Source organism: Muntiacus reevesi, chromosome 20 (genome assembly GCF_963930625.1).
Source record: "Muntiacus reevesi chromosome 20, mMunRee1.1, whole genome shotgun sequence".
Lineage (NCBI taxonomy): Eukaryota > Metazoa > Chordata > Mammalia > Artiodactyla > Cervidae > Muntiacus > Muntiacus reevesi.
Window position 1 is genome coordinate 40,641,754 of NC_089268.1, and position 14,992 is coordinate 40,656,745.

The 14,992-nt window shown below is 42.1% G+C and overlaps 1 protein-coding gene across 1 annotated transcript in view; it reads right to left on the reverse strand.

Annotated features, from left to right (window-relative positions):
- The window catches only part of STMND1 (stathmin domain containing 1), a 78,720-nt gene that overhangs the window by 26,447 nt on the left and 37,281 nt on the right, over positions 1-14,992 (reverse strand). The window contains exon 6 of the mRNA XM_065912187.1: positions 8,989-9,050. Within this exon, the coding sequence (XP_065768259.1) occupies positions 8,989-9,050 (62 nt within the window). The remainder of the gene's footprint in view (positions 1-8,988; positions 9,051-14,992) is intronic.

The window sequence follows — 14,992 nt, forward strand, 5'->3', positions numbered from 1 at the left end:
TCTACATTACTCCTGAGAGAACGTTTTCCTTGCTTCTCTATTATGACTATGTACAAAATATTTTAAATTTTAGATTACAACTCCAGTAGAGCACAGGCATACCTTGGAGATATTGTGGTTTGATTTCAGACCATCACAATAAAGATAAAATCACAATAAAATGAGTCTCACAGATTTTGTGGTTTCCCAGTGCATATAAAAGTAATGTTTACATTATACTGTAGGTTGTAAAATGTACAATAGCATGATGTGTAAAAAACAGTGTACCTACCTTAATTTAAAACTACATTATTGCTAAAAATCTTAAGCATCACCTGAGCCTTGAGCTAGTTGCAGTAGTGACAACAAAGATCACTAATGAAAACATCTGACTATTTCAGTATTACCAAATTGCAATACAAAGACAGGAAGTGAACAAAGGCTGTTGGAAAAACATGGCACCTCGACTTGTTCAATGCAGGGTTGCCATGAGATTTCAACTTGTAAAAAACGCAGTACAGTAAGTAAAAAACACAAGAATATGTTTTGTTTTGCTTTTCTCTCATGATGCTGAAAAATTGACTAGTCATGGTAACAACTTTACTATTAGAAGTAGATGTAAATGCTGAAAAAGTGGAGTGTTGGCCCCAGGACCTTGCATTTCATATACAAGGGGAGCAGAAAGTCGCTGTTTTTCCTGTGCTGAGACTCACTAATTCTGTTGTTGACCCCGCTGAGATCCGCTCTGTATTGTCTGACCAGTGTGATTCCAGGCTCGACCTCCTCCTAGCTTCCAAAGCTAGGCATGCTCTCCAAAGGCCTTTCCAACAAATGGGCAGAAGCTAACTCTACTTTTGGGTCTTAGTTCCTCCTGATCAGCCTTGTCCTGCTGTAGCTAAGACAGAGAATGAAAGTCATCTCTCTCTCTTTTTTAATATTTCATTTATTTGGCTGCACCAGGTCTTCATTGCGGCATCCGAGATTTTTGACCTTCGTGGTTGCATGCAGAGTATTTAGTTGCAGCATAGCGGCATGGGGGATCTAGTTCCCAGATCAGGGATTGAACCCCAGGCCCCCTGCATTGGGATCAAGGAGTCTTAGCCACTGGAACACCAGGAAAGTCCCAGAAAGTCATCTCTTGATATAGCTCCAAGCGTTTTGCTCACCTGTCTTCCCTCCTTACCACATTTCTTCTTTTAGATCACAGACCTTTAGAGTCCTAGAGCAGGAAGGGGAGATACAGTCTGTGTAGAACCACCCCCATCCTCAAACTGTATTGACAAGTGCATCTCTGTATTTTTGCCATATTTCCACCTTGGTGCTCATTTGAATTCTAGAAACAAAATTTTTCCTCATATTGGTAAAACGACATTCCCCACACTTCTACTCATTATATGCTTTCTCTGAGAAGACTAACAGCAACAACAACTACATTTATAGCCCAGAAATTGGTTGGGGGGTAAAATGGGGTGAGGTGTAACAGAAATAAGTCCCTATGTTCTTTCTGTATTCAGAGAAAAATAAACCTATTTCCAAGCTTCTTGAGCATTTTTATGTGTGTGTATGCTATTTGTGCTTTCAACTGAGCAGCACTGACAGTTTAATGATGGCAAAACAACATTAACTGTTTTCCCACGACACTATTAGAAAGAAGGAGCGTGTTCCAGAGCCAAGGATGATACAAGTGTGGGAGTGCGTCTTCCAGAGCCTCATCTAAGCAATCGTAGCAATCTGAGCAAGGAGCACACTTGCTTCCAGACTGATGGAAGTGTGTAAACTGGAAGATGGGTCATGGGGGTGAGGAAGGAGGTGAGTGCCAGGCGGACAAGAGGTCCTTGCCTTTGACCTTGATTTTCTAACGCAGGAAGCCAGAGGTGGGTTCACTGATTTTTGTAAATGGACAGACAGTTCTTTTGTTGATGGAGAAGAGTTTATTTGACTTTAAAAATGATGATTTAAAATGGTTTTACCCTTTGTCATTATCTTGCCGCAAAGTCCAGTGTCTTTCTTATTTTTTTTTAAGTGGAATATAATTGCTTTACAATGTTGCATTAGTTTCTGCTGCACAACAAAGTGAATCAGCTATATGTATATATATCCCCTCCCTCTTGGACCTCCCTCCCACCTCCCCATCCCACCCATCTAGGTCTTCACAGAGGACTGAGCTGAGCTCCCCGCTCTATACACCAACTTCCCACTAGCTGTCTATTTTACACGTGGTGTGTATATATGTCATTGTTACTCTCCCAATTCGTCTCATCCTCCCCTTCCACCCACCCCATGTCCACATGCCTGTTCTCTACATCTGTGTCTCTATTCCTGCCCAGCAAATAGGTTCATCGGTGCCATTTTGATAGATTCCATTTATATGTGTTAGTATATGATATTTGTTTTTCTCTTTCTGAATTGCTTTACTGTATATGACAGACTCTAGATCCATCCACATCTCTATCAATGGCCCAATTCCATTCCTTTTTATAAAGCGTAGTGTTCTCATGCTACTTGAGACCTGGGTTATCTCCTCCCCTTGAGCAGTGTGATGTATACAGTAGGTACCCCATAAAAACTAATAATTTCCTATGATTACAGTTGTGTGTATATAACACACACATATCCTCCGTTACTCTTGAGATTTTCACAATTTATTAATTACAAAATATGGATTGAGTGACTATTATATGTGTAGGACTATTAAAGATACCCCCTGAAGATACAGAGTCATGCACACAGGATCCTGGAGCTCAAGGATTCCAATAAAAAAAATCTGTAGTCATTTTAAAGTCTATTAAGTGGAATGATTGGTACCTTTCAAAATGTACCATTCCAATTCAGAAAGTGATGATATCATTCCATAAGAGTCTTTATCAGTAATCCATTTTTCCCTCACACATTTTCTTCTTTATTTCAGGCTTTCATTTTTGGGAGTCAAAATAATTTCCCCTAAAACAGTCTCTGCCTTCATGCCCCATGCTGGCCCCTTTGTTATTTTTATGACGTAGATGCAAAGAAACATAGTCACATAGAGCCAAAAGGAAGGTTGGATACATATGCCTGTCCAATTTTCTCTTTGAAATGTGTGTCATGTTACTTTCCATTCTGTTATATATATTGTGCAGCTGTTCAGGTTCTGGACATGGGGAAGGTCATTGGTATAAATAGGACACCTCACCACATGCTCCCAGGACTTTTGGAAGTGAGGGATCTCACGCAGTGAGTACTAGTCACCATCACTAAGATGCAGATTTACTGTTCCTCTTGCTCCATAGTCATTGCAGATGGGAAAGGTGAAAGGGGTTATGAATTGAGGGGAAGTGGGGAGAGAACTGTGAGAAGTGAATTCCTTCACCATGCTGTGTCAAACTGGTTTGGTGTTTCCAAGGTTCAAGTCCTTGAAAATGGCTTGGGAAAAGGTTCACAGTGAGTAAACCGGTGTAATGCCCTTGGTGGTTTTCAGGCCCATCTCCTAATATGATTAACTGACTTTAGGAGAAAAGAAAAACATAAACCAAGGTGTTAATCACCCGGGATGAAGTCTTTAATCACAGAGTGTCTTCAGAGGCCTGGCATGTGGTCAGGTTGGCTAAAGTTAAGGTCTGTATTAATTTCACCTGTATTTGTAACTGCCATATATTTTATTTTACTTTTATTTTTTGGCCACATGGCATGTGGGGTCTTAGTTCCCTGACCAGGGATTGAACCCATAGCCCCTGCATTGGAGGCATAGAGTCTTAACCACTGAACTGCCAGGGAAGTTCCTGTAACTCCCATGTATTTTAGAAATACTGATTAATTTTTCTTACTTCAGAATATATCTTACATTTAATGTATGAATAATAGAAATAGCTTTTTAAACTTTCAAGTCAGCAAACAGGAAAATTCACAATGGAAAAGAGTAGTGTATTTGACCACATAGATATAAAGAACATTTATTTATTAATTTATTCAACAAATATTTAATGAGCTCTCATTTTGTGACTAGCTTTGTGCTCAGGGCTTGAGGCCTTGCTAGGCTTAGTAATTCCATCTCTGTACATTGAAAAATAAAATAAAAGCACAACACAAATGTAGTAGGAGAATATTTCCATGACATTGATGAATTGTTCTTCTATTTACTGAAGTTAAATGAAAAGTGAAAGTGAAATTCATGTCTGAACTCTTTGTGACCCCATGGACTATACAGTTGGAGGAATTCTCCAGACCAGAAGACTGAAATGAGTAGTGTTTCCCATCTCCAGGGGATCTTCCCAACCCAGGGATTGAACCCAGGTCTCCCACATTGCAGGCAGATTCTTCACCAACTCAGCTATCAGGGAAGCCCCTACTATTCCAGAAGAAGTTATAAACCTTGAGAAAACTGAGAAGATAATAAGAAATTGACAGGTTAAATGGGGCCAGAGAGGACTAAATGGGGACCTGAGCTCAAAATTCCTGTGCCATGAGGGTATTTGCTCAGCCAGGAAAATGTAGGCTTACATTTTGACAGTTTCCTGGTGCTAATGGGACAGAAAGTGAAGAGGAACTAAAGAGCCTCTTGATGAAAGTGAAAGAGCAGAGTGAAAAACCTGGCTTAAATTCAACATTCAAAAAATTAAGATCATGGTATCTGGACTCATCACTTCATGGCAAATAGAAGGGAAAAAAATGGAAACAGTGACAGATTTTATTTTCCTGGGCTCCAAAATCACTGTGGATGGTGACTGCAGCCCTAAAATTAAAAGACGGTTGCTCCCTGGAAGGAAAGCTATGACAAACCTAGACAGCGCATTAAAAAATAGAGACATCATTTTGCCAACAAAGGTCCATATAGTCCAATCTATGATTTTTCTAGTAGTCATGTGCGAGACTAGTAGGGTGTGAGTTGGACCATAAAGAAGATTGAGCACCAAAGAACTGATGCTTTTGAGTTGTGGTGTTGGAGATGACTCTTGAGAATTCCTTCGACTGAAAGGATAAAACCAGTCAAACTTAAAGGAAATTAACCCTGAATATTCATTGGAAGGACTGATGCTGAAGCTGAAGCTCCAATACTTTGGCCACCTGATGCGAAGAGCTGACTCATTGGAAAAGACCCTGATGCTGGGAAAGACTGAAGGCAGGAGGAGAAGGGGACGACAAAGGATGAGATGGTTGGATGGCATCACTGACACAATGGACATGAGTTTGAGCAAGCTGGGAGACAGTGAAGGACAGGGAAGCCTTATTTCTCTGAGAGTGTTGTGAATATATTGCAAGATAAAAGAAATGAAAAATGACATGATATTCTAACTTGATCATTTCCAGTGTCATTGATAACTAATTTTATTGGTACAGGAGAAAGGATATATTTAAGATCAAAAAAGTAAATAAAAACTTTACCTCTTGAATTTGAATTGGAAGATGTATCAATATGCTTTCATGATGTATTTCAACTTTTAAAAAGTAAAAAAAAATTTTTTCTAAAATACAGTGCTATCTGTAAGAAATAACTGGGCTTCCCATGTGGTGCTAGTGGTAAAGAACCCACCTGCTAACACAGGAGATATAAGAGACACAGGTTCGACCCCTGGGTTGGGAAGATGCCTTAAAGGAAGGCATGGCAACCCATTCCAGTATTCTTGCCTGGAGAATTCCATGGACAGAGGAGCCTGGTGGTCTACCGTCTGTCAGGTAGCAAAGACGTTGGGCATGACTGAAATGATTTAGTGTGCATGCATGCATAGAAATAACCAAGAAAATAATGACCAACTTCATAACAATGTATAACCCGAGTGGCCAGATTGTGATTGTACAATTTCATTTCCCAATATTAGGAAGGAACTCCTTGGAGAGATGACTTCTAGGTCTGGGTCAGAAAATGCACAGGAAAAACCTGGAATATATTTTTGAATCAGAAATCAAGGCAGAAAGGACAATGGCAAAGACATATTCCTGAGGCATATCAAAAGGACTTAGGGGCCAAACTAAGAGGCTTTCCTTGACTAAAGATTGAGATATTTTAACATTCATAAGGATAATAACTGCAGTGGATTTAAACACATATGTTAAAATCCATGAGCTCATAATGATATAAAAAACAAGTTAAAAAAAACACAAAATAACTCAGACTAATTACCAGTTGGTCCCCTTTAGAGAATGCTGGTGATCCAACAAATTAATTTAATGCCAATAAACAAAGAAAATATAAGGCATCTATCCTGATGTTACTCTATGAACTATATTGGATAATTAAATAGTAGAAAAGGGAAAATTTATAGAATTTTTTCAGCTAATAAATCATTGCAGATGGTGACTGCAGCCATGAAATTCAGAGATGCCTGCTCCTTGGAAGAAAAGTTATGACTGACCTAGACAGCATATTCAAAAGCAGAGACATTACTTTGTCAACAAAGGTCCATCTAGTCAAAATTATGGTTTTTCCAATAGTCACATATGGATGTGAGAGTTGGACTATAGAGAAAGCTGAGTACTGAAGAACTGATGCTTTTGAACTGTGGTGTTGGAGAAGACTCTTGAGAGTACCTTGGACTGCCAGGAGATCCAACCAGCCCTTCCTAAAGGAGATCAGTCCTGGGTGTTCATTGGAAGGACTGATGTTGTAGCTGAAACTCCAATCCTTTGGCCTCTTCATGCAAAGAGTTGACTCATTGGAAAAGACCCTGATGTTGGGAAGGATTGAAGGTGGGAGGAGAAGGGGATGACAGAGGATGAGATGGCTGGATGGCATCACCGACTCGATGGACATGGGTTTGGGTGGACTCTGGGAGTTGGTGATGGACAGGGAGGCCTGGCGTGCTGTGATTCATGGGGTCGCAAAGATTAGGACACGTCTGAACTGAACTGAACTTAATAAATGAAAGATCAACAGAATATTATCATTTTACATCCCTTAATGAAATAATGGATCTATGTATTAATCATCAACGACTGCAAACATCACACAAAGATAAACAACTAGATATTATATTCATTGATATGGAAGATTGCATCACTGTTATAAAGCAGTCTTTAAAAAAGTCATCCTGAAAAAAAAAAAAGTCATCCTGAATCTAGTTATGTATCTAACTAGCCATTTATAAGAAATTATAAAAGAGAAATATTTTAAAATACCATGAAGATATAATGAGCAAATCCAAACAGGGAAACTTCATATGAGACATCATCTGTCTTTCCCCACAAAAATAGTAACAAATTCAAGTAAATAAAACAATGAAAGAGGACCAACAGATTATAAAGGACTCAAGTGGCATCGTAACCACTGCCATTGATAACCCTTAATTGGATCTTGAGTAAAAAAATTGTAAAACAAAAATGCACACATTAATGCATTTGTGAAACAATTGGAAATGTGAATAGGTACTAGATAGTTGATGGTATTGAGGAAAGTGCTTGTTGCTCAGTCGTGTCTGACTCTGTGTGACCCCATGGACTGCAGCCTGCCAGTTTTCTCTGTCCATGGGATACTCCCGGCAAGAATACTGAAGTGGATTGCTGTTTCCTTCTCCAGGGGATCTTCCCAACCCAGGGCAGTTGGGTACGGGTCTCTATGCAGGCAGATGTCTCATTGCAGGCAGATTCTTTACTGTTTGAGCTATTGAGGAATTTCTGGAAATTTATTGGGGTGTGATCATTATGGTTATTTTTAAAGGCTCCTTATCTTTTGGAAATGCATACTAAAAATTTTATGGGCAAAATTTTAAAGTAGATCTTTTTGTTGTTGTTGGCTGCATTGGGCAGCATGCAAGATCTTAGTTCCCTAACCAGGGATGGAACCTAAGCCCCCTGCAGTGGGTATGTGGAGTCCCAGCCACTGAACTGCTAGGGAAATCTTGGACAAAATTTTAAAAAGATAGAAATTATCCCAGAAATAGAGAACTCATCACAGATGTGAAAGAGGCAAAATTAACTTCAGGAATGTTTCATACCCTCCCTACCCCACCCCCAAGAAGTCAGAGTGTATTCTGTTGATTCAATAGTGAACAAGCAGAGCCTCCTTGGGAGGTGGATCTTTAGTGGATAAGGAAATGGTCCCATATTGTCCTAATCTTGGCTCTGACACTATGCCCCCTGTATCAGTCAGCTCAGGTTACCATAACAAAAGACTATAGCCTGGATGGCTTCAGTTCAGTTCAGTTCAGTTGCTCAGTCAAGTCTGACTCTTTGTGACCCCATGGACTACAGCACACCAGGCTTCCCTGTCCATCACAAACTCCTGGAGCTTACTCAAACTCATGTCCATTGAGTCAGTGATGCCATCCAGCCATCTCATCCTCTGTCGTCCCCTTCTCCTCCTGCCTTCAATCTTTCCCAGCATCAGGGTCATTTCCAATGACTCAGTTCTTTGCATCAGGTGGCCAAAGTACTGGACCTTCAGCTTCAGCATCAGTCCTTCCAGTGAATATTCAGGACTGATCTCATTTAGGATGGACTGGTTGGATCTCCTTGCAGTCCAAGGGACTCTCAAGAGTTTTCTCCAACACCACAGTTCAGAAGTACCATTCTTCAGTGCTCAGCTTTCTTTATAATCCAACTCTCACATCCATACATGACCACTGGAAAAACCATAGCTTTGATTAGATGGACCTTTGTTGGCAAAGTAATGTCTCTGTTTTTGAATATGCTGTCTAGGTTGGTCATAGCTTTTCTTCCAAGGAGCAAATGTCTTTTAATTTCATGGGTGCAGCCACCATCTGCAATGATTTTGGAGCCCAAAGAAATAAAGTCTGTCACTGTTTCTATTGTTTTCCCATCAATTTGCCATGAAGTGATGAGACCGGGTGCCATGATCTTCATTTTTTGAATGATGAGTTTTAAGCCAACTTTTTCACTCTCCTCTTTCACTTTCATCAAGGGGCTCTTTAGTTCCTCTTCGATTTCTGCCATAAGGGTGGTATCATCTGTGTATCTGAGGTTATTGATATTTCTCCCGGCAGTCTTGATTCCAGCTTGTGCTTCATCCAGCCCAGCATTTCACATGATGTACTCTGCATATAAGTTAAATAAGCAGGGTGACAATATACAGCCCTGACATACCCCTTTCGCAATTTGGAACCAATCTGCTGTTCCACGTCTGGCTCTAACTGTCGCTTCTTGACCTGCATACAGATTTCTCAGGAGGCAGGTAAGGTGGTCTGACAAATGAAAATTAAGTTTGTCACAGTTCCATAGGCTGAGAAATACAAGATCAAGGTACTGGCTGGTTCAGCTTGTGGACAGCCACCTTCTTGATGTGCCTTCATGTCCATATCCTCCCTTTGTAGGACTCTTCGGCTCAGTGCTGACTCCAAACCAGGTATCCGTGTCAGTAGCCAAGTACCTGAAGGATCTAGCTACATGAATATTCGCTGGGCTTCATCATAGCCCATATGGCTTTGTACTATTTGCCAGGGCTGAGTAAATTAGACCAAACCAAAGAGAGCCCTGTGGGATATTGCTTTTTGCTAGTTCTTTCCCTCATGGGAACAAACATTGAATATAATCAATCATGTGAGAAATGGGGAAGGTTGGTTTTTTGTTTGGTTTTGTGTTCATTTTAATTTTGTGAGAATTTTTCTATAGGGATCATGCCCAAACATTTAACTCACCTGCTTTCTAATGTAAGGATGTGTGTGTGTGTGTGTGTGTGTGTGTGTTCAGTCGTGAGCAACCCCATAGATGGTAGCCCACCAGGCTCCTCTGTTCATGGGGTTCTCCCGGCAAGAATATTGGATAATGAACATGAAACAAATATAACATAACAACAGATTCTACCGGGAAGACTTCAATATTAGGAGCAGTTGACAGGCTGGGAGGAGTAAGAAAGACAAAAGAAATAAAGAGAAGGCCCAGGGCAAGTCCGGAAGGAGATGGATGGCAGAGTCTTCAACCACTATTGCAAGAGCAGGAGAGAGGGAGAGGCCTTGTAGGTGGTGATGGATAGGATGTGAACAAGCTGCAGAGTTAAATGCTTCCTCTAGAACTTGTCTTTTCTCCTCTTTCCAGGTGAAACCTGGCTTCTCCTATAGGAAAATCAAGCTTAAGGGAGTAGGAGACAGTACCTGCAGATGTCTACTTGGAGTGTCAAGCGCTCTTCCATTCCTTAGACCTGCTGTATTTCTAGAACCTTTTCTCCAGCCCTTTCTCCCCTGACTGCTCACTCCTCCTATAGAGAACCTGATCCCAAGATGCCTGGGAAGGCTTCACAGGGATAGAGCTGAAGTGTTCTGAACGTGATAGCCTAGTGTTGGAGGTTTCTGCCCAGGAAAGAGATGACGAGTGGCATTCACGTGTATAAATGGCATTCTCCAACTGTCCAAGAGTAATTGTTGATTTTTTATTTTTTGGCCACGCGTCCCCAGATCCTTGGCATCCTACTTCTCTGACCAGGCTTGAACCTGTGTCTCCTCCCCCACCCTATTTTGCCATGGAAGCTCGGAGTCTCAACCATTGGACCGCCAGGAAAGTCCCTAACTGTTAATTATTGACAGGTGACTTGGATGGGATCCTCTCCACCTCTCTATTGGGCTCTATTTGGATAGCTTCATATCCAGATTCAAAGGCTTGTGTTGCACAGATTCCTGAACGCGGCTTCTTTTGGGGACAGAGCCCCAGCCCCGGGTGGAGTAGCGGCCCTAATAGCATTTCCCACCGCCAGGCTGTGTGCTCTTATGCAGATGCGCCGAGTGCTTTCCTTTTCTGTAAATGTCTGATCCACAACAGGACTCCCCTCTGCCCGCTTTCATCTTGCTCGGCTCTCACAGAGCCCTTTAAAGGCAGGGACCATGTGGCAGCTCTGTCACAGATAAGTTGGCCTCTTTCTATCAAGAAGTTAAAAGCCTGACAATAGCCCTGACATTTCTAGAGACAAATAGTTCATGTATTTTCAGTTTGATGGCACATTAGTCATGAGTTGCTGTTTTCTCTGCATGTGATAAAAGATCAGCTGAAATGAGCTTCTGTACAAAGAGGGGTTTGATAGGATATGGGAGATTCTTATATCATCAAAGGAAACTGACAGCCAAACCCCACTTGAGAAACTATAATGAGAGACCAAAATGTCTCAAGGATCTGTGTTTTGTCTCTGCTTCTCTCATCTGTCGACTTCATTATCACTACACGCTGGGCCACATTTCACATCTTGCTGTTCCCACAACTAGAGCGGGACCGGGACCTACTCTCTCTTTGGTCCCAAGGTTAAATAATCACAGCCAGGGAAGGGCTGTGATTGGCTCAACCGGCTTAAGCACGTCACTCCTGGAGGCAAAAGCCCTCAGTATCTGGAAAAGTTTTATCAAATTATATCATGCGGTTGACTTTAAATCATCTCCTCTTTTGTATAATGCAAATCTTGATGATTTTCCAGTGCACGTGTCGCCTTTGGAAAAACAGGTGCTTTGAATACAGTGTTTGCTTCCCTCAACAGAACCTTTCTGGCACAAGTGGAAATATTCATTTCAGCAAAGACGTCTGCCATTTTTTTAAAGTGGGTGGGATATTCTGCTTAAAATCCTGTGTTAAATGCTGTTATTTAAAGAATATTTAGTACTGTGAATAATCTATAGATTTAATAAGACTACATTATTGTTTCTAGCAAGAAAAAAGTTGTTTTAAATACACTTTTTATTTATTGAGGAATTAAAGCTGAGGTTTTAGTGGGGAAAGTTGATAATAGCAGCTCTGGGCTAAGTCCCCATATTTTAAAATAGGAATGAGCACTGGTAGTATATGTCACCCTCCTTGAAAAAGCCAAATATCGATTGCAACAGAAAACAGGCCGGATTCTACCATTAGGTTCAGCTTTGTTGCATTCAACTGTCACTTCACAGAACAGAAATCTTCCTTTATCTTGTCCACTCCCCACTCCCGGTTTGTTTGCCTCCTTTGAAGGATGTGGGCTGACTCTGAAAGACCAAGCAGAAAACCTTGATCTCATGGAGGGTGAGAGGTAGAGGCAGACAGGCCTGGATTCGAGTTTTACACATGGCCACTTCCTATGTGGGACTGAATAGGATAGTCACCATTATAAAGTTTTTATGTTCTCATTTGTAAAATTGGGATGATGCTATTACCCAGAGTTGTTTGGGGTATTTTTTTTTCCATTTATTTTTATTGGTTGGAGGCTAATTGCTTTACAATATTGTAGTGATTTTTGCCATACATTGACATGAATCAGCCACGGGTTTACATGTGTTCCCCATCCTGCTCCCCGCTCCCACCTCCCTCCCCATCCCATCCCTCTGGGTCTTCCCAGTGCGCCAGCCCTGAGCACTTGTCCTTTTTTAACCTTAAAAATGTTTTTATTGGAACATACTTGTTTTACTATATTGTGTTAGCTTCTGCTGGGTAGCACAGTGAATCAGCGGTATGATTAATGTGTGCCCCTCACTCTTGAACCTCCCTCCCACCTCCCCATCCCACCCCGCTGGGTCATCACAGGGCCCTGAACTGAGATTTTAAAGGAGATGGTCGCTGTAAACTACACGGCACACGATGACTTGGTGGGGGCTGTGTTTCGTCCCAGCCATGCTGACCTTCCTTTGCTGGGTCATCTGATTCCCTCTTGGTCCCCTCTGCTCCCCCAGCACGGGGTGGGCAGAGGGCATTGCGGGAGGGCCTGACCACACCCACGTTAGCCTGACTTCAGGGGCACCGCTAACCCCGGGGATCCCTTCCCTCTCTGTTGCTTTCGCATGAACTGCAGGTCCCTGTGAGTCGGCTGGCCTGCCACAGGGTGAGCACCCCTCTAACGTGGCGTGTCCACCTGTCCTGCGAGTCCAGCTCCCTCATGAGGTGAGAAGCCGGCCTTGAGCACAAAGCTGCTCTTTTTAAAACCTATGACTTGGGACTCCCCTGGTAGTCCAATGGTTAGAACTTCCAGTGCAGGGATCACAGGTTCAATCCCTGTTTGGGGAACTGAGACTGCACAGGCTGCAGGGTGAGGCCTAAAAAGAAATCAGTAAACCCCATGACTTTCAGTTCTGTGTCCTCTCACCTTCCATGTTTACCTTTTTTCCTCTTTTTTGAAGGGGATGTTGGGAGTGGGTAGGGAGGGTGTTAGGGGATTTTAGTTCCCCGACCAGGGATTGAACCCAGGCCCTCGGCAGTGAGAGCACAGAGTCCTAACCACTGAGCCACCAGGGAATTCCCCCATGCTAACTTTTGTGTTCATTCCAAGTACCTGTGTCCTTGGAGAACATTTCTTAGAAGGAAGAAAGAGCGTTGGTGTAAAAGCACAGGCACGGATGGAGGGACTCGGCTCTGTGACGTGAGAGGTTAGCTGACCTGGGCTCCAGGAGTGGCAGGAAAGAGAAAAAACCAGCCATCAGAAAGGGCACCATGTAAACACTCGGGCACCAATACCCTCATCCAAGAAGCTCCTACAAATGTCAAGTGCAACGTCTTTGCTGAGGCAGGCTCAGAGACCAGCCAAACTCTGGGCCATGCCAGTGGAAGGATGAAACACTACTATCGTTTTCCCCCTGCTCGTTAATATTCAGTTTCCTGAGGTGACATGGCTCCTAGCGCGTGAAGAAAGCAAACGTGTCTTTATCCTTCTCTGGCTTTTTATATCAAGCTTAGACAGATGAGCCCAGGCTCATTCCAATGACTTACCCATGTCAACAAAAATGGCAGAAAGAATCTTTGGGGCAGGACCTATGCTTAGAAGTGGATGAACACAGGATACACTGTGGCATTTGGACCTCTTGGATGGTCAAGAATCCTGCCCTTTCCAGCACAACTGAAGGGATGACAAGTGACCGGCTGCCTCTGGAAATTCTATGGAGGTTCCTGAGAATGTCCACAAGCGCTGTGAGCAGCAGCTCCACCCAGACCTGTCTGCTGCTGAAACTGTATATTTGTCTAGCCCAGGGCTCAACAGCCCAGGCCCAGGGCCAAGGATGGTCCTATTTCTGTTGAGAAGGGTCAGGAATGCTTTCCATTTAATCCTGTCTCAGATAACATTCAGATGCTTTAGCCCATAAAAATAAATTCAATTCTTGGAGGTCTAATGTGTGTTTGGATCTTTATATATAGACGATGGGGACTATATTTCAATATTGGCTTTAATAGAAAAAGCAGGCCCTGAGTGTCTGTAAAATGAAGCCAGTGAAGCCATTTTAAAGCCTATAATTATCTTGATAATGCAATAGAATGGGAGATGCAATAGAATTCAATAACATAATGTAGATTTTTAAAAATTCTAAAGACAATATTTGGATTGATCATTTGAATACGCTACAAGCAGGCCTAACTTTATTTCTCAGTTAGAAAAAGGTAAGAAAACCATTTCTGATTGCTGTCGATCCAGGCCATGAATGAATAGCCATTTCTGCCACGGGAAAATTGAGTTGCTCTAGAGACCTTTGCATCGTCGAAGGCAGCAACTTATGAATTTGTCCGGAGCACCATCTAGTGGAGAGAAGTATTTCTGCAGAAACCTCATCCGGTGATGGTGTTTAAATTTCCTAAGAGAAATCAAAATTTCTTGTTAATAAAAATAATGTGAAACCCTTTTTAAAATCGCTAGTTTGTAAATGTAAATCTCGATTTCTCTCTAACCTGTAGTCTGTAAATGATTTTTCCTAATCTGTTTTTGTTGTTCAGTCGCTAAGTTGTGTTTGGCTCTTTGTGCCCTCATGGACTGCGCCACACCAGACTTCCCTGCCCTTCTCTATCTCCCTGAGTTTGCTCAAACTCGTGTCCACTGAGTCAGTGAAGTCCTCCAACCATCTCATCCTCTGTTGCTCCCTTCTTCTCTTGCCCTCAGTCTTTCCCAGCATCGGGGTTTTTTCCCAATGAGCATAAATGTTTTACCTCAGTAAATACAGCATACTGAACGTAACCAACCATTTCTTAGATAAGTCAGAATCCGATCATGCTTTAAGGGCAGCATTTATTTAAGTGGCGCATTCAGGTATATATATGTGTGTGTGTGCATATGCTTGTATACACAAATGTGTGTAGGGTATATAGTCACTTCCTTATAAAAGCGTGCAGAATGTGCTTTGCCACCCATTGGAGAATTTGCCACTCATTGGAAAAGACCCTGACACTGGGA